The 22,529-nt window shown below is 32.8% G+C and overlaps 3 protein-coding genes across 5 annotated transcripts; 1 reads left to right on the plus strand and 2 right to left on the minus strand.

The window, feature by feature from the left end:
- Positions 1 to 317: 317 nt before the first annotated feature.
- Positions 318 to 1,949, minus strand: RpL39 (ribosomal protein L39). Its single transcript, XM_090110112.1, has 3 exons — positions 1,840 to 1,949; positions 1,631 to 1,734; positions 318 to 413 (listed from the first exon to the last, which is right to left on the minus strand). Exons 1-3 carry the CDS (start codon positions 1,840 to 1,842, stop codon positions 365 to 367), a joined length of 156 nt encoding a protein of 51 aa, XP_089966238.1. The 5' UTR covers positions 1,843 to 1,949; the 3' UTR covers positions 318 to 364.
- A 1,528-nt stretch (positions 1,950 to 3,477) lies between these two features.
- Positions 3,478 to 6,939, plus strand: mIF3 (mitochondrial translation initiation factor 3). Its single transcript, XM_090109788.1, has 3 exons — positions 3,478 to 3,830; positions 4,514 to 4,742; positions 5,143 to 6,939. The coding sequence occupies exons 1-3, from the start codon at positions 3,580 to 3,582 to the stop codon at positions 5,311 to 5,313; spliced, it is 651 nt and encodes a 216-aa protein (XP_089965914.1). The 5' UTR covers positions 3,478 to 3,579; the 3' UTR covers positions 5,314 to 6,939.
- Positions 6,940 to 6,943: 4 nt separating this feature from the next.
- LOC149902330 (uncharacterized) lies at positions 6,944 to 19,411 on the minus strand. 3 transcript variants are annotated; one of them, XM_090109785.1, is made up of 5 exons: positions 19,198 to 19,411; positions 12,518 to 12,694; positions 10,251 to 10,365; positions 9,533 to 9,764; positions 6,944 to 7,944 (listed from the first exon to the last, which is right to left on the minus strand). In XM_090109785.1, exons 2-5 carry the CDS (start codon positions 12,684 to 12,686, stop codon positions 7,807 to 7,809), a joined length of 654 nt encoding a protein of 217 aa, XP_089965911.1. In that variant the 5' UTR covers positions 12,687 to 12,694; positions 19,198 to 19,411; the 3' UTR covers positions 6,944 to 7,806. The 3 variants fall into 3 exon arrangements, with proteins under 3 accessions (XP_089965911.1, XP_089965912.1, XP_089965913.1); XM_090109786.1 differs by having other exon boundaries at positions 9,541 to 9,764; positions 19,198 to 19,405; XM_090109787.1 differs by having other exon boundaries at positions 9,644 to 9,764; positions 19,198 to 19,398.
- Between the last annotated feature and the right edge of the window lie 3,118 nt (positions 19,412 to 22,529).

Genomic DNA, 22,529 nt, shown 5'->3' on the forward strand with positions numbered 1-22,529 from the left:
TTACTCGTCGTTGATAATGTAGCTTTCGAATGGTGAAAGAATTTTTAAAATCGGTCCAGTATGTAGTTTATGAGCCTATGCATTACAATCAAACAAAGTTTTCCTCTTTATAATATAAGTGTAGATAAATTTGGGAGTCACATCTAAAGTTGGAAGAAGTCGGTTGTTTTTAACATAGGCAGTTATTTTTATTTTACTTGTAATAATTTCAGACTTATTGCACGACTCATGATGCGAAGCATCAGAGAGTGCTTTACGATCGAAAAATTTTTTTCGCCTCATTTTTTTAAGTATGGTAGGATGTAAAATAAAAGAAATTTTATATTTTTACAACTTTATTAACTTAACAGCTACAAGACACAGCTTACAGCTTGAGCTTTGTCCTCCTCCAGTGACGCCTCTTAGCGTTGTAACTGTAAAAAAAGGAGAAATACATTAATACTTTCTCAAATGATGATGCAAAATATTAGGTTTATTTAATATTGTTAAATTGTAAGAATCATCATAAAAAGTTGACCAATTAGCATTCTTTGTACACACTTTTCAGTTAAAGGGATATTATATTAACAGAAATACCTACAAATTTTCTAAAATTATTTTGTAATTTATCATACACCTAGGTTAGTTTTAGTGTGTGCCTATTTAACACCTTTGATGGGTATTTTCACATATTATTATATTTCATATTTACTGATAAATAAAAGAAATAAATTAATCAGGAAACTGAGAATCACTATAAGGCAGCCAACTTTCTAGACATTAGATGCAGGATTTTTTTGTATAAAGTCAGGGTTGTTGACTGACCATTCATAAAATAACTATTTCTGTAGGTGTATTTGTCATATTATAGCATAAAGTATGGTGTACTTATTGCTCAATGGCCAAGAAGTTTTTGTTTCCCACAAAATGTGGGCAGGCAAACATTTTGTGGGACTTGGACTTTTCTTACAAAGTGGGATTACACAATATGGGTTAGATAGCCACCTTATGTTATAATAATTAACAAAATAAAGAGTTGACACTGTACATAATATTATTATGTGGTAATTGGTAACATCTTAAGCTATCCAACATAATGTGTATTAAGTATAACAAATGCACAGAATTTGTATTAAATGTTATATTCAATACATTTTTTGATAATTCAATATACCCTATCATTAGTTAAAGATTTATACAAATAGTTCACAGAACATAAAAAAACAGATTGCAAAACATGATTTATTTTTTGGGCAATAAATGAACTCAAGAACTACTGACGTTATATTCATATTTATTTCATTACACTGGAAACAAGCAAGACTATTTATTTATTACTTATTAGTTATCATAAAAGGCAATGTTTTGTGTTATCCAGTGGAGAGATTGATGCCTTGTTGTACAAATTACTCCAAACATCAAATTACTATAGGACATAGTTAACATACTGTTGAGATTTGAAACATTTAAGTTTTAAAAAACAATGTTACCTAGCATTGCTACAGTACACAGCAAGATCGTCTTGTCAAACAATAAGTTTGCAAACATACAAATGAATTTTCATGGCAGCTTGTCACTTTGTAGCTTTAGAAAACGGAATAAGGCCAATTATTTTAACTCAGAAGATAATATTCAATATATAATTACTTACCGAATGGTGTTTCCAGTACGCATTCTTACCCATTGGGGAATGGGACGGTTTTGTTTAAGCTTTTTAGCGAGCTTCCGCTTAATAATAAATGTCTTGTGGGCCGACTGAAAAGATAAGAATTGGTTTTACAATATTACAGTTACAAAAGCTGAAAAGATTATTTAAATATATTAAGATAATTATATAAAAATCTTAAGACAAGAACCAACCATTTTGCCTCCACCGCTGTCAAAACAAGAAGAGTGAAACTGACATATGTCAATGGATTATTGATTTTTTTCTTCCAACAGATAAAAAATATCTATGGTCGTTATAATCTTTGTATTACCACAGATAATTTAATACTATACTAGTCGTATGAATTAACCTGTGGGTATATTACGATCACAGAACACAGATTGATTTAGGGTGCATTGGGGTAATTCCGGCCACGAGGTAAATACGTATAAGTTCAATTAATACGTAACTAGTGATAGATTAAGCAAATATTATGTATGCTAAGAATATCAAACCTATATAATATCTTTATGCCCTTCCTTCATGATACTTATGATAAAGCGATGGGGTAATTTCAGAAAATTGAGACCACTTCTGAAGTGGTCTCAATTTTCTGAAATTACCCCTCATCCGAAATTGTAACGTAAAATTTTATCTATTTTCTCTTTTCTACTAATTCTTTGTTATGAATTTAGTTTTAAAAATGTTTCTTTGCTAAAGTCCGGTCGCAGAGCAGGAAGAATTTCGTACATTAACCTGTTATTACCTGTCACTGTCACTTCCTTGTAAAAATAATGTGTCTTGCTCGCACAGGTGCAATGACCGCCGTCCTTAGGGATTGTAAACCTTTAACCTGAGAGCGTAAGGTTTGTGTTTGCTTGATTGGTGTCAGGTGTTCAATTATGATTTTGTGAATTCAAAATTTATAAGAATAAACCTCAAACTCTTTATGTCCAATCAAAATCCGCCTAAGTCGAAATCGCTTGTTAGACTTACATATTTCTGTAATATTGTACATAGTAAATTATTTTTTTAAAAATAAGGTCATAAAGAAGTTTCACTTCTTATGTGTGTACCACGCACACTTTTTTTTATATAATTTATCGTGGTTATTGAAAAAGTTAAAATGTAACTAACTAATACCTAAGTATTGTAAATGAATAAAGGACATTTATTTAATAAATTAGTAAAAAATATTTTCTCCTCCAAATATTTCATGTAAACTGCACTTCATCCAAAAATGTTTGTGACCACTGTCAGTAGGTAAAGAGGTCATTGTACGAAATTCTTTCTGCTCCGCGACCGGACTTTATCATAGATTTTTAAAATGGCTATTATAGGTAAACCCAAGGTAAACCAGAATCTGATGGCAATTAGGGAAATCAAAATTTTGAGTGTGCAACCCTAGGGAAAATGGACTGAACGATCTTGATACTTCTTATTTTTTATTTTGTCCTCAATATCATAAGTCACATTAGGCGCGGGACATATACAAGCGGCGCGGGCGATTTTTCTATTTTTAACGTGATAACGTTTTCTAATCGTTTTAGTCGGGTGACCTCACGAGCGCGATCGCAGGTATAACGAGAGAGAGACGGACCAATCTCCCGTCTCATCTCGAGCGCAGCCACTGCATTATGTTATCATGTAAACATCTCGATCGTAAACCTAATTTACAAACAACCAATTTTTTTTATTATTTTCAAGAGTCAAACACATGGTCAAACAAGCATGCACTTATACCGTAACTTCATAGCTGTTCAGAAAAAGTGAGATGTCTTTGGCAAATGTCTATTGTCAAATGTCATTTGTCAAATGTCATTTGTCAAATGTCAATTGTCATTTTTTATTTAATACCTACAATTCAAAAACATTAATACAAATTGAATTTGTAAATACATTTTCAAAGTGAAATTATATAACCTTATGTTAATAACTTTAAACGAAACAAAATGAATAAATTGTTTACATTAAGCCGTTTTAAACAAATCTTAGAATGTCGTTCTATCACCATGAAAATATCAGCTGATGGCAAGGACGTTCCTAAGAAGAAGTTTATTGAGAGCCGAATTACTTTAATTGGCTCAGATAATTCTATTTCAATCACTGATCTCAAAAGTGCACAAAGTTTATCAATGAGACGGGACTTAAAATTGGTAAAAATTCAGGATGAAGATTCAAAGACGCGACGACCGGTATACAAGTAGGTATCACCATCATCGTAATCATAATCATCATAAAGGTCTTCTATTAGGGTCTTTGCTTTAGTCCATCACATATTTAGCAAAGTGGACATTGATGTACATGCGTAGAAATTTTGATTCTGGCGACATGATCTGTCCAATTGCTTCAGAGATATGCATAATGTGAGGTTAATTGAAAAATTAAATTACGCATGGAGCAGTGAGCACATACGAAATAATTATTATATACCAAAGTAGTCATGAAGAAAAAAACCTTTATTACAAGTAGTTTATAGTGAGTTGGGGTAAGACCGGACGGATTTTAGACCTATTGAAATGGTCTAGCAAAAGCCCGATTTTCTCAGCACTAGTTCAAGATTTACTAAAATGATGTTTTGATGATTTTTTTTGAAATCCACTTAAAAGGCGCGCGGCTCGTTGGAGCGACGCGCAGGACCTGAAGGTCGATGCAAAACAAAATGATATTGCACAGAATTTTGCCACCGTAAATAAATACGTAATAATTTTCGATGTTTACGTTCTTACCCCATGTCCTGACTTACCCCAACTCACCTTTCTTAAAATTGTTAACTGTGTAATGCATATAAATAATCTGTGCAACCTAAATTGTTTTTCATAATTGTTTAATTGCGTACAGTTTCTTGGACACAATCAATTATTTGTATAATTATTTTAATTTTAGACTAATGACAAATGCAGAATATCACCAAGAAGAACTTTCTAGAAGGAAAGAAAAACAGGAAAAAAGAGAAAACAATTTTATAAAAGGACAAAAGCTCTTGACACTTTCCGCACGGATAGCTGAACATGATTTGATGACTAGAGTTAAGAAAATTGGCAAGTTACTTGAGAAACAGTATGAAGTGAAAGTTGTAGTATCTGGTGGTGAAAAAGAAGATGATGCTCATTATGTTAGTATTTATTTAACCTTATGTCTACACAGGGTAAAATACATGTTAAGGTGGAAATTCTTATATGTATACCTTTCCTGTTTGTTTTTTCTTCTTTCTTTCACATTGCAATGAAGCACTAATCATTTATGATTTTTGAGTCTGAATATAGGGGCTAGATACTACTTTATACCAAATAGATAGATAGCTACTTTTTACCAAAGTTAATCATCTCATTACCATGGGAATTTCTTTTGACTATGTGGACAAAGCAGCAAGCAGAATGCAAGTTTTATGTGTAATATCTAAAACATGTGGTTATTAGTAACAATGTAAATAGACTAATATAATTTCTCTAATTAAAATCCATAAATTTTTATAAGCAAGAAAATAAACATGAAAATTATATTACTTGTTACAGGAAAGGATTTATTCAATTATGGAGAAAAACCTGCAGTCCACCAGTAAGATTGTTCAAAAGAGAATTAAAGGCAACACCTTGAGGTTCCAGTTTCTGCCATTACGGCAAAGTTCTGATGAGGCAAATGACTCACAATCAAGTCAAAAGAATGAAAAAGATGGCCCCCTATGACTAGCCGTTATTATAGCATCTGTATTATTGACAAAGTATGTGATTCTAAGTAAATATATTTTTAAGTCGAAAAATACAGAAAAGAATATTGAAAAAATGAGTAATTCTAATGACTATGTTATAAAGAATTCAGAATTTGATAGTGAAGATTTAGTTTAAGTGCTTTATTATTTACTAATGTAGTGTTGTTTATTATTATTAAATAAAAAAATATTAAATTATTACATATAGTTTTTTACATTTTTTATTATGTACATAATATTTATATTTATGATTATTATGTAAGAAAAATAAATAATGTTAGTAAAGGGATGTGAATGCAAATATTAAAAACTAAAATTCACATCCATTTACATACTCAGCCTACAATGAACAAGCAACAAAATGTGAATAATATAATAGTGCAATAAATTATTCTATAGATATATCTACCTACTAAAAAGTAAAAATGTATAAACTTGCTATGAATAAAGTATGCAATTAATAAACATTAGTTTATTAAATTATTTTTGTCGTATAATAATTAACACAAATCAACTGACCAATACAATTCTTACTTTTAAAAAAATAAGTGCTTTGTGCCAAATGAAGACCACTTGAAGGAAGCAGTGAAAGATTGCTCAGCTAACCAGTAGAGGACACACCCAGTAATTTGGGGGGAGGAAGGGGTATCACTTAAAATAAAAATAAAAAGTATTGTACCATATATTTTGCACAATACACAATCGATCACATTATATTGCAAATCAAGGTTCCCATTGCAGGGCCGTCTATGAGAGTACAGGCCGTAATCCACCACCTAGTCCAAGTGCGGGTTGGCAAAGGTGCGGGTTCGCCATGCCAATTTCCTCGCGATGTTTTCCTTCACCGCTTCATATACTTAATATACACTCTATGCTCGTTTCGAGCGATGTAGTCTGAGATCGTAACCACTGAGCCACCAGTGCACGCTTAACGCTTTTATAAATTAGTATAGAATAAATATAAGGTTATAATTAGTTTTAAATATATAACTACGTACATATTTGATCAATTTCATTTTTTTATTATAATTTCATTTTATTCCCCATAGGTAATTGTAATAGTAACTTGACGTCATGCATTCATCGTTTCGAATGACCATAATTTATGCTCAAATATTACAGCTTTTGTATGATGTAATCTTGCTTTTTTCCTAGAAGACCGTAATTGAGACAGCTGAGCAGACGATAATACAAGAAATATTATAATTCTAATATCTATATAAGTATTACATTTGAATAGGCCATGGCCTACGGGCTACGGCTGTCAGGCTTCACCGTCACTCGTCAGGTAATAGAAGTAAAAAAAAGGTAAATACGCCCAATATTGTTAACCTATTAAAATCCTAACCGTATTTTTTAAAGTACATAATTACCTAATTAACAAGTATTTTTTCTGTAATTCAACCTTATTTTAACCAATCGAAAATGCTCTAGTTGATAGTAAATAATTTGCAATAGTGTACTTATTTTTTTTTTTAATTTCCGTGAAGGCCGCGCCCAATTGCCCATCGGGCTCTTAGACTATAACGCTTAGATATAAGAATTAATAAAATAATTATGTCAAAGTTTTAATTTTCAAGGATTATATTTAATAAGAAAACATATAATAAGTGTATATAGCATCCATTTAATCAGTCACTTCAGATAAACATACTTCTCAATTATAAATTCAATACAACCCAGACATGCTCAATACAAACACGACAAGGAAATACATTAATCTAAAAACATGATATTACTAAAAGTTCATAAGTTAATGAATTATTTTATCAATTGGATTATCACAGATGCTTAAGAGATCTTTAAATCTTATGTGGTAGATGTTAGTTACGTAGTTTTAGAGATTAAAATATATCTTTGTTCTAAGGCATTTACGTCGTATTTAGGGACTATTTATTATGAAACATTCGAAGATAACGTATTATTTACATTTAATATTAATGAATATTTATAAAATGGCTATGTATTTTAATGTATTGGTTCTTGAATAGACGAAGAGTAGGTACCTACACGAAAATTTATACTAGAACCATATTGGAATAGATTATAGCTAAGAACTTATCGAATTGCTTTTACACAATTTTTACAATTAGGTACTTATATGATTATTAATTACTATCGTCGTATATTATTATTAACACTAGGTAAAGGTTACAAAACTTTCGATGATTAATTAATACTTGAACACATTTCTAGGAAGGAACTTGTTTTCAAGCTATGATTATTTTTAAATCCTAGATAAATACGCGTCGTTTATACGTAACTAATCCTACATTTACTAATTCAATTTCTTCTAATTTAACCTAATTTGTTCTGTTTTTCTATTCAATTTACGTTGAAAGAATATAACAGCCAAAGTTGAATCGAAATTCCGTTGTTTACAAAATGTAGAAAAATGTCAATTCGTTCGGTCTACGGGAATTTTATTTGAAACAAGGCCGATGCACAACATTTTGCTACGAAAAAAGAATTACGAATATACAGCTACATATGCGTATCGATGCCGGTCTGCAGATGGTAAGTCAGTGTTGAGCGTCCGCCCCCACGTGAGCAGCGGGGACACGGTGCCTACCACGGGCGCAGCGCGCGCGGCATTTTTTACGAGATTCTGAAATAAACATACAAATTGTTTACTATATACGACATGCTTTTATCAAACCAGCAAAATGTTTTTAGAATTACACTCGGACCAGAGGTCGAGGTAAAATTTATCGGTGACCCGCTAAATTGATAATTTAAAAATAAATTTTTGTGCCACGACATCCATGACAATCACGAGTTTATTTATATTTGACTCGTGTAAATTTGAGAACGGATTTTATGAGGAAAATAATTTATATATTTTATTTGAATACAAAACATTTATAATTATTAACTTAATTGCACTATGCGATACCTACTGCGACTCGAACATTCGCCGTGAGTTATGAAAATAGTCTATAATCGAATTTAAAAAAATTGGGTTGCAGGAAATGTGCCCCATGCAAGATGATTCATTGTGTGAATGCAAAATATTTCTTACCTATATATCTATAATTTGTTAACATTCACATGCCCTCTATGAAACATGATAAAAGCATAGGTATTATTCCTTATTTCACACATGCAAATGATAAATATTTGTTAAGTGAATGTTAATATTCATGCTAAAGCGTTAGTATGAGTGTTAGTTCACCGCTTTCTTGTTCTCTTTTAATAATCTTATATATAAAAATGAATCGCAAAATATGTTGGTAAGCGCATAACTCGAGAACGGCTGAACCGATTTCGATAATTCTTTTTTTATTATATTCCTTGAAGTACGAGGATGGTTCTTATGTAGAGAAAACGTAAACATGTACCACGGGCGAAGCCGGGGCGGACCGCTAGTATTATATAAATCTATAAGACATCAATCGATACAAACAAAGTCGCTTTCTCTGTACCTATGTCCTTAATCTTTAAAACTACGCAACGGATTTTGATGTGGTTTTTTTTAATAGATAGAGTGATTCAAGAGGAAGGTTTTAGTATATATAATTTATTATTTTTTAGACAAAGCGGGCGAAGCCGCGGGCGGAAAGCTAGTGATTGATAAAAGCTACATTTGTATTTGTTTACACAATGTACAAAATTAATATTTTGCAATTAAGTATTATTTTGGTAAGATTAGGTACTTATCTAAGTTACAATCCCGCGTCCCCTGTTATTTAATAGGTAGGTATATATATCCCGTATATTACTTATATGAATTAACTTTATGTATTATCTTTATTTATATCTTAAATTTGTTTATTGTGATTTTTTTACATCGGTTGTTCCGCTACTTATATTAGGTACTCAGTTTCTTGCGTCAAAGGTTTATAAATTAAGTACTAGCTGTTTCGCCGAACCATTTTAGAGGAGTCAGGAGATTTGTAGTTATACAAACACCGCAACCAAAACACACTTTGGAAGATTAATTCACAAAATATAAGCTTAGTTGAGAATATCTGTTATAAAGTTATAAGTAAATATATTCATGCTAGTTATAGATTTGCGCTTAAATATTTTAATCAAATGTGTTCTTCACATATCCGATAACAAGGGTCTACGAATTACATACAACATAAAAAGATAAGAACAGTTACACAATTAGCTACAGACTACAGTTGACACGCCTAATGTTCGCAAATACAGACTAAAGAGAACAAGCGAGCGGCAAAGGTGAGACACACCATGTTACCCATGAGAGAGGTTCGCCGTCGGCCCGTGCGCCGCTTGCGCCGGCACCAACAACGGCGCCCTCGTGCCTTAGCCCCGTACCCGCGAAGTCGACCGCGTCCCACCTCGCGCCGAGCGCCCGTCGCGCGCTCCTCCGCCACCACGGCCGGCGACGACGCGGAGCTCGCCTCCGCCGACCGGTCCTCGATCATGTGCTCGTCCATCACTTCCAACGGTGACTCCAACCTAGTGCAACAGATACCTCTGTGAATACTCAGGCATACGGGCTTAGATGTTTATACGCGTTTGTAACTCGCTCTATCCCAAAAAAGAGAGCTAATCGCTCTCTTTTTTGAAATCAGTCAAGTCAGATACACTACAGCACGCGCAACACTCGTTTTGCCCGTTAGCTTATTTGGGTACCTACTTCTAGTTTCTATATAATATCATGGATGGGGATTGTGATTTGTGACAGATGGATTGTCCCAGACGGGGATCGTTTCTTGTGAGTGTTTCTTGTGTGAAAAGTTAGGCCCAGTATTTTTTTATTTTGTAAACGTAGCTTTCTACTGAATTCTTTGTCATTTGAAGAGTAGGTATTTTACACATAAAAAAACACTAACTTCAAATTTCATTTCAAATTAAAAGAAAAAGAAGCTAAAATGTAGGAAAATCTCAATGCACTTTTTATCAACAAATTTTAATACATTCTGATTTTAATTAAAAACTCACTTAATAACAGCGCAGTATTGTAGAAGTTCAGTCATATGGCAAGTTGAAATGCAACATTGATCGGCGATGCCCATTTGTCTTTTCCGCCTGACGATCCCTGCAGGCTGCTCAATAACTGTAACGCAAATTGCAGATCAAAAACACAACTTACTACGAAGTTACCTAAATTTAAGTTATCTAAATAACATTTTTTTTTATATATTCGACCAAGGCCCTGTAGAACCGCCATCCTGTTACAAATGACGCGAAATTTTGTGGGTCATTTGTAACAGGATGGCGGTTCTACAGGAGTCTTAGTACGCAATGACAAAAAGAAAAATGTTGGTCCGAACGCTGATACCGGATGCGTTAAGATGCTGTAATATAAAATATAACAGTATCTTAAGATAAAATATTATAGTATCTTCACCGTGTGTGACGCGCTTTAGAGTATTAGAGGCAGAGGTGTTTACATGTTTAGTGAGTAGAGGTCTTTATTGCAGTTTTAGGACTTCTGTTAGAATGTATGATTCTTTCAATGTACCTATAATGGAAATTACGTTGATTTTCCTTCACTGTTTTTAAGTTCTATTATCCATTGTAGTATATCTAATAAAAACACGTGTTGCAACTTTATTGATAGTGTTCTAGCGACTGCTTGATTTAGCATAGGATAATAACTTACAAAGTTACAATATAAGACACAATATGTTACCGTCTCGACAGACAAACTGGAAACGTTTAATGCATTTTTGTTGCATTTAGAGCATACAGAAAAGTTATCATATGTGAAACGTACGAAAACAATAAAATATTTAAATACAGTCTGTTTGTTGCGAATGGAAACTCCCACGAGATTGTGGTTCCGAGTCGTCCTTGGCCATATATAACACGAAATTGTTTCGTGACTGATTGACTGATAATAAATTAATAGAGTCGTTATAAAGCTGAATATGCCCGCTTGTTTTTCCTACGATTATTTCTTATTAGATGTAAACAATCAAGAGGTCGCACGGCAATGAGATAAAAACGAATATTAACCATTACATGATCGGTTACGCTCATAGTTTCGTAAGTATTACCCGCTGCTGTATTATTTTTTTAATTATAGATCCAACCTATTAGTCATTAAACATGAACGTATCTGACGGTAAATAAATAAATGCATTATTGTCTGTGACGGCTATTTATAGATTGTGTAAATTAATTATAAATGTGAACGTTATATTGAAGATATTAAGTTGATATTGCAGTTGACTGAGACTTGTTGTATGATTTACCTCATTACAGTCGTTTATTTTTAAAGGCCTTACAAATAAAACTTCTCACATTGTTTACAAACAAAAAAACTCAGATAACGAGACGTGTTCGAGACGCATGATTATATTTTATGCAAACTTGATACCTATTGTAAATAAAAGTAAGTAAATGTACTTAGAGAAACGGACCTTCCAGTATTGCATTCCTACAGATGTACAGGCAGACGAGACGAGTAGGTAATGGTTTGAAAATCGCATAATCAAATCATAATCGCAAAAGATTTGTAACTTTTCCCGTAGAAAGTAAAAACGGGTCGCTCATGTAGCCTTTATTCAAAAAACTTTTATGTTTCCTATCGATTTTGAAAAACAATGGTAAAATTTTTTTCGATATTTTTATCGTGTCAAGGATTCTCGCAACAATGGTAGGTAAAGCAGATACAAAAGAATAATACCTATACAATATTGTAAAGATATATTGTAGGTATAAAATGTGGGCTAATTGTTTATAAATTAAATTTTGATGATTGATTATTAAAATTATCATTTCCTTTATGTTTCTATCAAATATTTAATGTTATGTAGGTAGGTACCTACCTACTTATTCCGTAAAAAGAATTAAATAAAAGTTATTATTAGATATTGATGTGTTGACTGAAGCTTTTAAGGCCATTTTATATTTGTCCCATCAAAAAGATTTACTGAGATAAAGTTAAGATACGCATATCTTAACTTTATCTCAGTAAATCGAGTAGAAAGCTAGTACGCAATGAAATGATAACGACCTTCTCATTCGCGTATTGATAAGATTTGTTGCCAAGCGGATATTATTGTTACGGGTCATGAATAGGACTAAGTACATTTGACTTTATATATCTAAATCTGGATACATATATCATGCTCGTAAAAGAATTATCATGTATATAAATTGATGATTTAATGATAAGATGATTTTGTGTTAGTAAAGAAATTATCATCTTATGTTTTCATAATACAGATTATAATGAATAATTATATTATTGTACTAACCTGTAGGTACATCCCAGGGAGGACTATTGTACTCTTTGCACACTCTTTCCATGGCTTCCACGAGTTTTCTACCACATAATTTTAAGCTTGTAGTAGCGGCGTCTGTTCTTGAATCCCACATAAAAAACAATGTGATAACGGCGAAACAAACCGTATTTTTTACAAGCATATTGATATCTGTAACAAATATAATAATTTGTTTACAAACATTTGTTCAAGAGACATACCAATTTAATAGTTTTAGTTTTAGTCTTTATTGTAAAAAGCTCTAGAACTCTACTAAAATTAATTCACAAGAAATGGTACGATGAAAGGTAACTAGGTACTATTTTTTTCTTAATATTTTTTCTGCTTCTAAACAAAACCTTTTAAAAAACGTTGTAGGTATTCATTGCCAAGAAGAGTGTCTGTTTCTGTAACCCGAGCTCACAAGTGTGCGTAAAATGAGTAGTTTAAACGCTTTTATATAGAAGGGTAAGTGTAACGTGACACCGGCGCCACCCAGTATTCTAAAAGGGACATAATATAATATACGCATTTTTCATTTCCTTGATGCACCATTTTACTCTGTGATCATGGTTCTACATCAATGACGGTGATATTTTTTTATCAAATATTGACTTCCTGATTTGAACGTATTACTCGAGATTAGGAAGACCCCGTAATAGGACACCCTATAACTCTCCGATATTTTATTACGGGTTTATGATTGGAAGAGGATCAATGGCCCATACAAAGTGAGGGTTAAAAAGGGATTGTACATTGGACAAATTATAAGCATATTTGTAGGTATTGTAAATTATTCATATTGATAAATTAGTAGAAAAATGGTGTATATGCAAGTTACTGTATAATTTAAATGTTACTTTATGTTTTATGATTTGAAGCAATAATTCAAAATAACTAAGGTTTATTTTTTTTAATGGCATTACTTTTAAAACTAAAATAAAATAAGTATATATAATTAATAAGTTTGTTGCTAAAATTTAAGATAAAATGTTATGCTGAAATATATACTTATAAGTGATAACTATTATGAGTCATAATTTATGACAAAGCCAAATAAGGTAAGTTCTATATTAAGATCCCAAATAATGGTCGGATAATAAGGTAAAAGGTTGCTTCACCTTCATCATTCATAAAAATGCAAATCAGCCTCTTCCTTTCCTTAAGTGCCATTCTAAGAATAGGGTGCAGTGGGTGGGTACTGGGTGCAGCTTGGTATGATGTGTGCTCATAATGGTGCTTTACGATTATTGTTTTATTTAATGCTCTAGAAAGGTGAAATATCGATATTTCTTGTTATTGCTAAATTTTCCTTCTAGATAGGGCAATTGTTTGAAATGCAAAATAATTCTATAGCCGACGATGATGACGTTTGCACATACCCAATTCAAATTGCTAATAAAAGAACTTGACCAGAATTATTGGTATGGTCTTTTTTGTATTTTTTGGGGATATCTTACAAAACTATTAATTGTTTTTAGACAGATTACTCTATTATGTATTATTTTCCTGTAAATGCAAATAAGCTCTAGTAAAATGTACGTATAAGTTATAACGTACACTTATTCATTGCTAGAGGTACTGCAGTCATAACATGCCGACCCTTCGACATTGATTAGTCATTTAACGGTAAGGTTAGTATTATTTATAACCTTGTCAATAACGCTTATATGTAACATATCGTATTTTATCCTGCTCTTCAACCGAAAACTCTTTAAGGCAAATAAAGTTTAATATTATAATAAACCATAACTTCATTATTTTTATTAGGCACCTAATTAACTAAAGTTACAAGAAATCAACATAATCATTAAATATTTTAATTTATATTATTGATACCTTATAGAATTACTTTATTTATGTTGCTCTTGTTGCTTATCTGAGACGAGTTACCTAAGTAAAAACATTTTAATTAATAATTATATCAGCTGTCAGAGGTAGGCTACCTACTATAATTAATAAACAAAGGTAACCTCTTCGAGATACCGATGTTACATAGTTCAATTATAGTTGTTTACGGTAAATATGTGCTCTACCTACCTACAAACTTAATTTACCTACTTACTCCAATGGATGCGTCAAGTCTAATTGGGGTTGCATTTTTAAATTAAATCAAGCGTTCACTCAACTCTGTTTCAGTAGGGAACTGAAATAATAAATAATTTGTGTTGGCCACGAGGTAAACAAGGATAAATTTTACAGGAATACTTTGAAATTTATTTCATTACAAGGTTTTTGACATTAGGGGGAATCCGGGAGAGTTGAACCACTTTCAATAACTTTTTAAATTAGGTGCCAAATTACGCCAAGTGGCAAACAAATGAACGCGCGTTACCCGCCAATCACAAGCAACTCACAATTTTGAGTGATAACAGACGCGTTCGACCGTGAGTTCCGAAAAAGTGGTTTCATCGTCGCGGAGTGAATTTTTTTGGCTTTGTTGTTTTAATTGCTATGCACGCATTTATGAAGGTATATATCAAACACCTACGTTATTGCATTACTAGATTATCATATTTTGTCGTACGTTCAGTCTTGTTCTCCAGTTGATAGTGGATTTGTTGGAAAAAATCAAGATATGGCCTTGGGTCGGCTGCGGGAGAGTTGAATCAGTCTGCAGTCGGGAGACTTGAACAATGGTTTAACTCTCCCTTTGCAGTTTGTATACTAAATAAGTTAGCTTAAGTTTTGTTTTAGAAAGAAAATGCCATTTCAGAATAAGCCTGAGGAAGGTAGTCGTCGCAGGAAACCGTTTAGGTACTAAGTCTAAGATTGAAAGCGCAGTCAGAGAAATAAAGAGTGGCAAATCTATTCGTCAAATTTCAATCATGTATGGGATAGGCAAAACCACTTTACGGTATTACCTGTTAGGTGAACAAAAGTTAACACCTTTGCAAGACAAGGGGAGCCAATACAAATGCTCCCGGATTTTCAATGTAAATAAAGAGAAATTGCTCGTTCGTTACTTATTGACCTGCAGTAAAATGCACTATGGTTTAACCATAAAACAAGCAATGCATCTAGCATTCGACTACGCCAAATTCCTAAAAGTTAACATCCAAGAGGCAAATATTGAAGAAATAGGCAAATAGGCACATATTAATTAATACATAGTAAGAAATGTCTTTAAATTAGTTTTGTAGATTTATTTAGCAGTAGATACCTCAAAACGAGTATTTAATTAATAAAAAGAAGCGAATGTTATGTTTAGGAGTTGCTCTGAAAACATTTTTCACTAAATTGTTTAGAAGATGATTATGAATAATCTAGTTACCTAGGTACCTTACTCTAGGTATTGTTAAATGTGTCTAAATAATACATAACTAATGAATAATATGCTTTATTTGCGTCATTTCCCCTCTCTAAAAAGGTATGGGCAAGTGTCCCGCACCTGATGGGCAAGTGTCCCACCGGTTGGGGAGACTTGAATCAAAACTCATTTTTTATTACAACTTAGTTTACTATCTTCTCCTTGCAACTTTTATTTTCAGAATAGTATAAAATCTTAGCCAGATAATAAGGCTTCTATATGGTGTAGATCTTAAAGCTCTCCAGGTCACTGATCAGATTTTATAGAGTTTTTAGTAAAAAGCGGTTCAAGTCTCCCGGACTCCCCCTACATATTAAGGTACTTATCTCACATGGCTGCATCAATAATCTTTATATATTTGATAAGTACCTAACTCCGAAATTAAAATTGAATTTGTTGCTACAAATTTACAGTCGATTTTTTATTTGATTGAAAGCGATATTATTTTAACGCTTGGTAAGATTGTTTCATTTATATTAAACTAGCAGTCAGCCCCGGCTTCGCCCGTGGTACATGTTTACGTTTTCTCTACATAAGAACCATCCTCGTACTTCAAGGAATATAATAAAAAAGGAATTATCGAAATCGGTTCAGCCGTTCTCGAGTTATGCGCTTACCAACACATTTTGTGATTCATTTTTATATATAAGATGTATATCTATATATCTGTGTTGAAAGTTCAGCTGTTGTAGTTGTATCGTAGCTACTAACTATATGTAGAGTCATGTGTTACAAACAGTCAATCACTCCCATTCAAACGGCGAGTGCGTCTGCTCTTTAGTAGAGATCCTTTTGAACTAGCATAATCTTTAGTTATATAATTTATTTTATCTTTAGGTTCCATTAATGGTTAGAATACCTATGTTGTTGACGTTTAGAATTTGTAATCGTCCCTATAATTGAATTATGACTGGAGAAAAAATAAGAACGCGATTAAAAAGCACTTGTCTTTCTAAAGTCTTGGATAAATAGTCAAAGTCACACAAGATAAAAAATATACCTACATATGAGAGGGTTAGCAACAGGTACCTAACTACCATAATAAGTAACCAGTTGGTATAGTCATTGTTTCTTAATATTGGTTCTGATGGTTACAGAAATATTTAACATAATATTAGTTATGAAATTTAAAATGATTGTACCTACTCTGAGAACCCTAGTACACGTCACCTACCACAGCGCTCCGTGCTCGGTGCTCGTGCACTCGATTGGATAATTACATGAATCTTGGTCGGATCTGCAGACTTGCTATCAACTGGCTCGATACTTGTCGAGTTTCATATTGTAAGTAAGGAAATGAGTTCCAGTTACGACATCATACTATACAAGGAACAGAGATTAATGTTTGTTTACGTTTAGTTATCGGTTGCGGATCTTTTTAATTGGTAACTTAAAAGTGCAGGTAATTAAGAGAAAAATAATGCATTTCTATTCTTAGTACCCTTATTAATAAAGTAACCACATTTATGTTCGTAATGTTTACCACTTCGCTTAATCACCGGGTGGTATAAAATATGGGTGGTCGAACCATTCACAGCATTACAGTTATGGTTCACGTGAGACGAAGACTAGCAATCAACAAAGATTATGCGCTAGCTGCAGACAGCCGATAGCCGACTGCCGAGTACGGACATTGCAAACATTATTCTTCCTTATTCATTACACGTTGAACTAAGAAACTAAGAATATTATAATTTCAATAATTTGGAAACTACAAAGTAAAAATTATATTTTATAACGAGTGCGAGCGCGCTTTAAAATGGTATAATATCGAAACACAAGATTATTTATCTGCTATAATAACATTTCGCAAAGGAACGTAACACTAATTGTCGAACTGATTCGAACAGAGCATGGGAAATTTCATAGTAACAAAGGCTTAGTAATAACGAGACTAAACAGATTATAGCTCTCAAATTACGAAGCTAAGACGGAATCGGTAAACGGAGTGGGACTGCCATGTGCCATAGCAACGAGAGACGGTAACGCGAAAGGCAGACTATAGGTAACGACTCGGATCAATCAAGAGTTTGTGGGGGTCAAGTGTACTGTGTATCGTCGGCTATCCCAATTGACATTTTGCAGCATCGGTCAGTGGCTTCTGTAAATACTATTTGCAAATCTATTGCAAACGACGATCAAAACAGAGGGAACATATTTTGAGGATAACTATTTCCATTGTCTCACGGCTCTCGTGTTAGAATATTCTAAAACGTGATATTAGATTCTAGATGCGTTAGTTAACAATACAATCTTTATCAAATGATTTGCTTGAACAAAATTATTGAACGGTCTGGAGCATAATATAATTGTACCTACACATTCGTCTGGAAGGCAAGGTCACAGGTAGTCAAATATATGCCCGTTCGGCGAACGCTCCGACCCCAATTTAAGACTTGACCTCGCAAAGTTCATACATTTTATTTTTGCGGTTGTCTTGTTTATAAGTTAGCTTGATAGAGTTTGAACTACTATCAGCTGGCATTCATTAAATTTGTTTTTAGACCTCTCGTTTATCAATGTATTTTTTATGGATAATATAATATTTAAGCACATATTGTGTGTCCAATTTTAAGAATGAAACGTAGAATCGTGGCACACTTAGGTAGATATATTATTATTATTTTAAAGAAAATTTGTAAACAACAATTTTATAGAACACTGATTCCAATTTAGGTACAACTTAGCCTAAAAATACTTTCAAGCAATGATTTATTTGATTTTTTCTGCAAATTTGTTATTTTTGAACGTTTCGCAACTATTCCGACGTTTTTTAAAATATATACCTAGATACGTAAGTGAAGCTTACAAAGTAAGTAGAGCCGCTCTCCCATTGCATCAAAATCTCGTACCTATAAGTAGGTATTATTTAAAAGTAGAAGTGTTAGTGACCGAAGTAAATAGGAAATAGTGGTAAATAAATGGGTATATTTCGTCCTACATTTTGTAATGTATATGAATTTAGTTTATTTTAAAAGTAGTTTTTTAAATTAAATTTAACAGTTAATCGATAAAGTTAATTGTCTTAAGTTAACTGCAATTATAATAAAAAAGATTATTATTATTTTTGAACAAATAAATATTTTTGGGGGGAAAATATTTTATAAATATTATCTAATTAGTAATTAGGTAAGGGTAGTTACCTACTACAAAATTATTAAAATTTTTTAATAAGCAATGTTTTGTTCGTCATTCCACATTTAGTCTTGAAAATATTACTGTAAATAAAATGACATCCAGGATATTTTAATTTAAATTTATTTTCACAGCGAAACGGCATTTAATTCGATAAAACTGAAAACGGTTTGGCACTACATTTTTTGTTCTGCGAATGGATAAATCATGTAAAACAAGAGAAACTCACCCTGGGAACCAGTTGTAGGCGTTATTTGAGACACTTTCTTGTTTTGTCGCACGGGCGCTGGTTGGCGAGCGCAGTCGTCCTGTCGCAGTCGTGTCGCACCGTACACGCTCGAGCGTCGTTCAGTGGCGCTGCTCACGCTGTCAACGGCGCGGGCGCCGCACTCGCTTTTAAAAGACGATGGGCGGCGCGCGCACACCCGCCACGCCCCGCGCCGCGAACCGCCCGAATCACAACTAAAAATCCACCCGAAAGTTACAACTCTTTTTCTCACACTGGTACGTTATCACTCATACACCGTTTGGGAGTTGTGAATCGTAATATTTACCTTTGTTTATACTCTTATACGTTTTAATCGTTGAGCTATTGATCTCGATGCGATGTCGCGAATGACAGCGCATCTTGTATGTCGGGAAGATTATGACGCACGCTAGAATTACGCTATCGATATCATGTTGCACCTTCTATTTCTCACCTTTGATATAATCCTTTGACTTTCTTTATCTCACGGTCACCGCAACCGTTTTTCGTAGATGTATCTACTTAGTCACTAGATACATGCTATGGATAGATATGTAAATAAAGGTTTATCTATTTTTAATTTTAATAAATTAATTAGGTAACTAGCTATAGGTGGTGTTTATTTACAATGCAGAAAGGTATAATGTTTTAGCATTGCTAAAATCTAACCTCATATGTAGTTGAGTAGGTATACTGTTGTACCTAGGTACAATTATATATGTTTACAACAAGTTATATTTTAATATTTAATCATTCTTAACATTTTGGCACTCTGATAACAAAACAAGAATTCTTAACATGGATGACCTTTAAATGAGTCTTTTATTTGTCATTCTAATTAAACTGATAAACCATTGACCATAGCTTAACCAGTAACCACATTTAACTATCACTCAAGATTTAAATTAATGAATGAGATTTTAGTAAAAACAATAACATGACTAGAAAAAAAAAATGTGAGCCGTCATGGGACGCCTGGCAGATGTGAAACATCGTTCGGTTTACAAGTGAGCCTATAGATGTGTATAGCGTGGCGACCCGTCGCCATGGCAAGCGTCGCCACGTCAACAATTCGGTTTACAAGTGAGCCTATAGATGTTTCACATCAAAAATATGATTGACTCGATTGTTAATTATTATATCATTATTAGACTCATTGGCACATTTAATAGGCGGAATTTAATAGAGGGGTCCTGATTTCGATTCTGCAAGCAATTACTTACCCGAAAATTGCATACCATCTTCGTAACTATAATATAGTTAAAACTGTAAAGGCATGTTTTTGTTATTAAAGTTATAGTAAACTAGCATTCCGCCCGCGGCTTCGCCCGCGTTTTCAAAGAAAAACCCGTTCCCGTAGGATTTCCGGGATAAATCCTATCCTATGTCCTTTCTCGGGTATCAAAATATCTCTATACCAAATTTCATGCAAATTGGTTCAGTAGTTAAGGCGTGATTGAGTAACAGACAGACAGACAGAGTTACTTTCGTATTTATAATATTAGTATGGATGTAGGTACCTATTCACTATGCATAGGTATAGCATAAGTATTGAATCGAAGAGTGATTACAATTCGATCATTAATTTTATTAAATTAAATAAAATTACATTTAAATCCACCTTCAATTTATTATTTCAATATAAAAATTCATTTACCTAATTATTGTTATTGTAATCCATCATATTCTTAATTATAATCTACATCTTGATCTGAATTAATTTATTATAATTTATAATAAATAATAAATATTTCAAGACAATTTTCACACACGCACGATCTGATCCCATACTAAGCTTATAAAGAGTTATCTATAAATAAATACCTAAATAAATAAGCTTTCGCTTGTGTTATGGAAACCAGATGGCTGATAACATACATTATTTTTAAATAAATACTTATATAGATAATTAATACCTACCCAGACGCAGAGCAAACATCAGCTATGTTCATCACACAAATGTAATTGCCCCGGTGGGAATCGAACGGCGAACCCACGACCTCTGGCTTGGAAGGCAGGGCCACTACCAACCAAGCCAACCGGTCAGGCAATTCAAGTCAAAAGTCAAAAATTATTGATTTAAGCATGATTTAAGTAAGTAGATGAACATATAATATATAGGTATACCTCTGCGTACATAACATTTGAATATGTACGATAAGTTGGATCACCAAGACAGGCAATACTTAGTTGTTAACTTGTTAAAATTTTTTATCTTCTAAAGCTTTATTTGTACCTACTTACTTATCGTCTCTGAGGTTGAATGATAACAACAATATTTATATATTTTTACTTATCTTTTTATACTTCTTATTTTGTTTATACCTAATGTATGTAGACGCGTATACATGAAAACACTATTGGTCAAAGAGCTCTGTTTATGAATTTTATAGAAAGAATATAAACATATCTAATTATTTTAACACGTCTTCAAGATAGCTTATCTCTGATTGTAAAAACACTTAATTAAAAAATTAATAACATTTAATAATAGTGATAAAAGTCGAATGTATCATTGTTGTACGATTCTTATAACGAGGAAATGAGTGCAATCAATTAAGCATATTAGAGAAATTAGACTTTATTCCCACAGCCGACAAAGGTAGGTACGTATGCTTTTTATAATAAAAAATTATAATGATTTACTATCATTCTAAGAACACTAGCAAGATTGACGGTTAAGTTAAGTAATGATCAAATGATATGGGAAGACCAATAAAGTTTTTTGTCTCCTTTTTGCCTTTGCAGATCGATAGATACCTGTTCATTCTGTATTATGTGTTGCGTAAACAATGAGATGGAATATCCCGCTGCGAAAAAGCGAAGGTCAGTGACAGTCGCTGTCTACTAGACAGAGTACGAGTCACTGACTCCGGCTATAAATACCATATTCTTTGCAATCATTGTAGAGCTTAATATAGTTACGCTATTTACAAACACGGACCACGGTGACATTTTATTGACGGATGAAGTCCTTTACATGTTAATGAGAATTAATTGCTGTGTAAGTGTGTCGTCTGGCGCTGAACGTCAATTAAGTAGGTATGCAACAATTAATTCCCAACTAATTATTAGATCAATAATAATTAATGTAATCATTAACACTAGCGCCAATTGCGTTGAATTGTGCAAAAATTCCGGTATAATTCAAACATATTGCAAAGCTAAGTTGTGAGAGCGAGGTAATAAATTCTATGCAACTTTGTAATGTAATCGAACCAAGAAATCGTGTTCATGATCCACAGGATATAGGTAGGTAATATAATAATATGTAAACGAAAGTTTATCAGGTAGAATTTCCGTACTGATATTTT

The sequence above is a fragment of the Colias eurytheme genome, chromosome 15 (genome assembly GCF_061535395.1).
Source record: "Colias eurytheme isolate Ceu_HAF_F1 chromosome 15, ilColEury1 Martin Lab GWU primary, whole genome shotgun sequence".
NCBI classification, from domain to species: Eukaryota; Metazoa; Arthropoda; class Insecta; order Lepidoptera; family Pieridae; genus Colias; species Colias eurytheme.

Coding starts and splice junctions, on each gene's coding strand:
- RpL39 (XM_090110112.1), bottom strand. Junction 414..1,630: donor CGTACTGGAAACACCATTCG/GTAAGTAATTAT, acceptor CTTTTTTTACAG/TTACAACGCTAAGAGGCGTC.
- LOC149902330 (XM_090109785.1), bottom strand. CDS start 12,686: ATGCTTGTAAAAAATACGGTTTGTTTCGCCGTTATCACATTGTTTTTT. Junction 9,765..10,250: donor CAATACTGCGCTGTTATTAA/GTGAGTTTTTAA, acceptor CTGTTGCACTAG/GTTGGAGTCACCGTTGGAAG. Junction 7,945..9,532: donor CCTCTCTCATGGGTAACATG/GTGTGTCTCACC, acceptor TGTTTATTTCAG/AATCTCGTAAAAAATGCCGC.
- mIF3 (XM_090109788.1), top strand. CDS start 3,580: ATGAATAAATTGTTTACATTAAGCCGTTTTAAACAAATCTTAGAATGT. Junction 3,831..4,513: donor ACGCGACGACCGGTATACAA/GTAGGTATCACC, acceptor TTTTAATTTTAG/ACTAATGACAAATGCAGAAT. Junction 4,743..5,142: donor AAGAAGATGATGCTCATTAT/GTTAGTATTTAT, acceptor TACTTGTTACAG/GAAAGGATTTATTCAATTAT.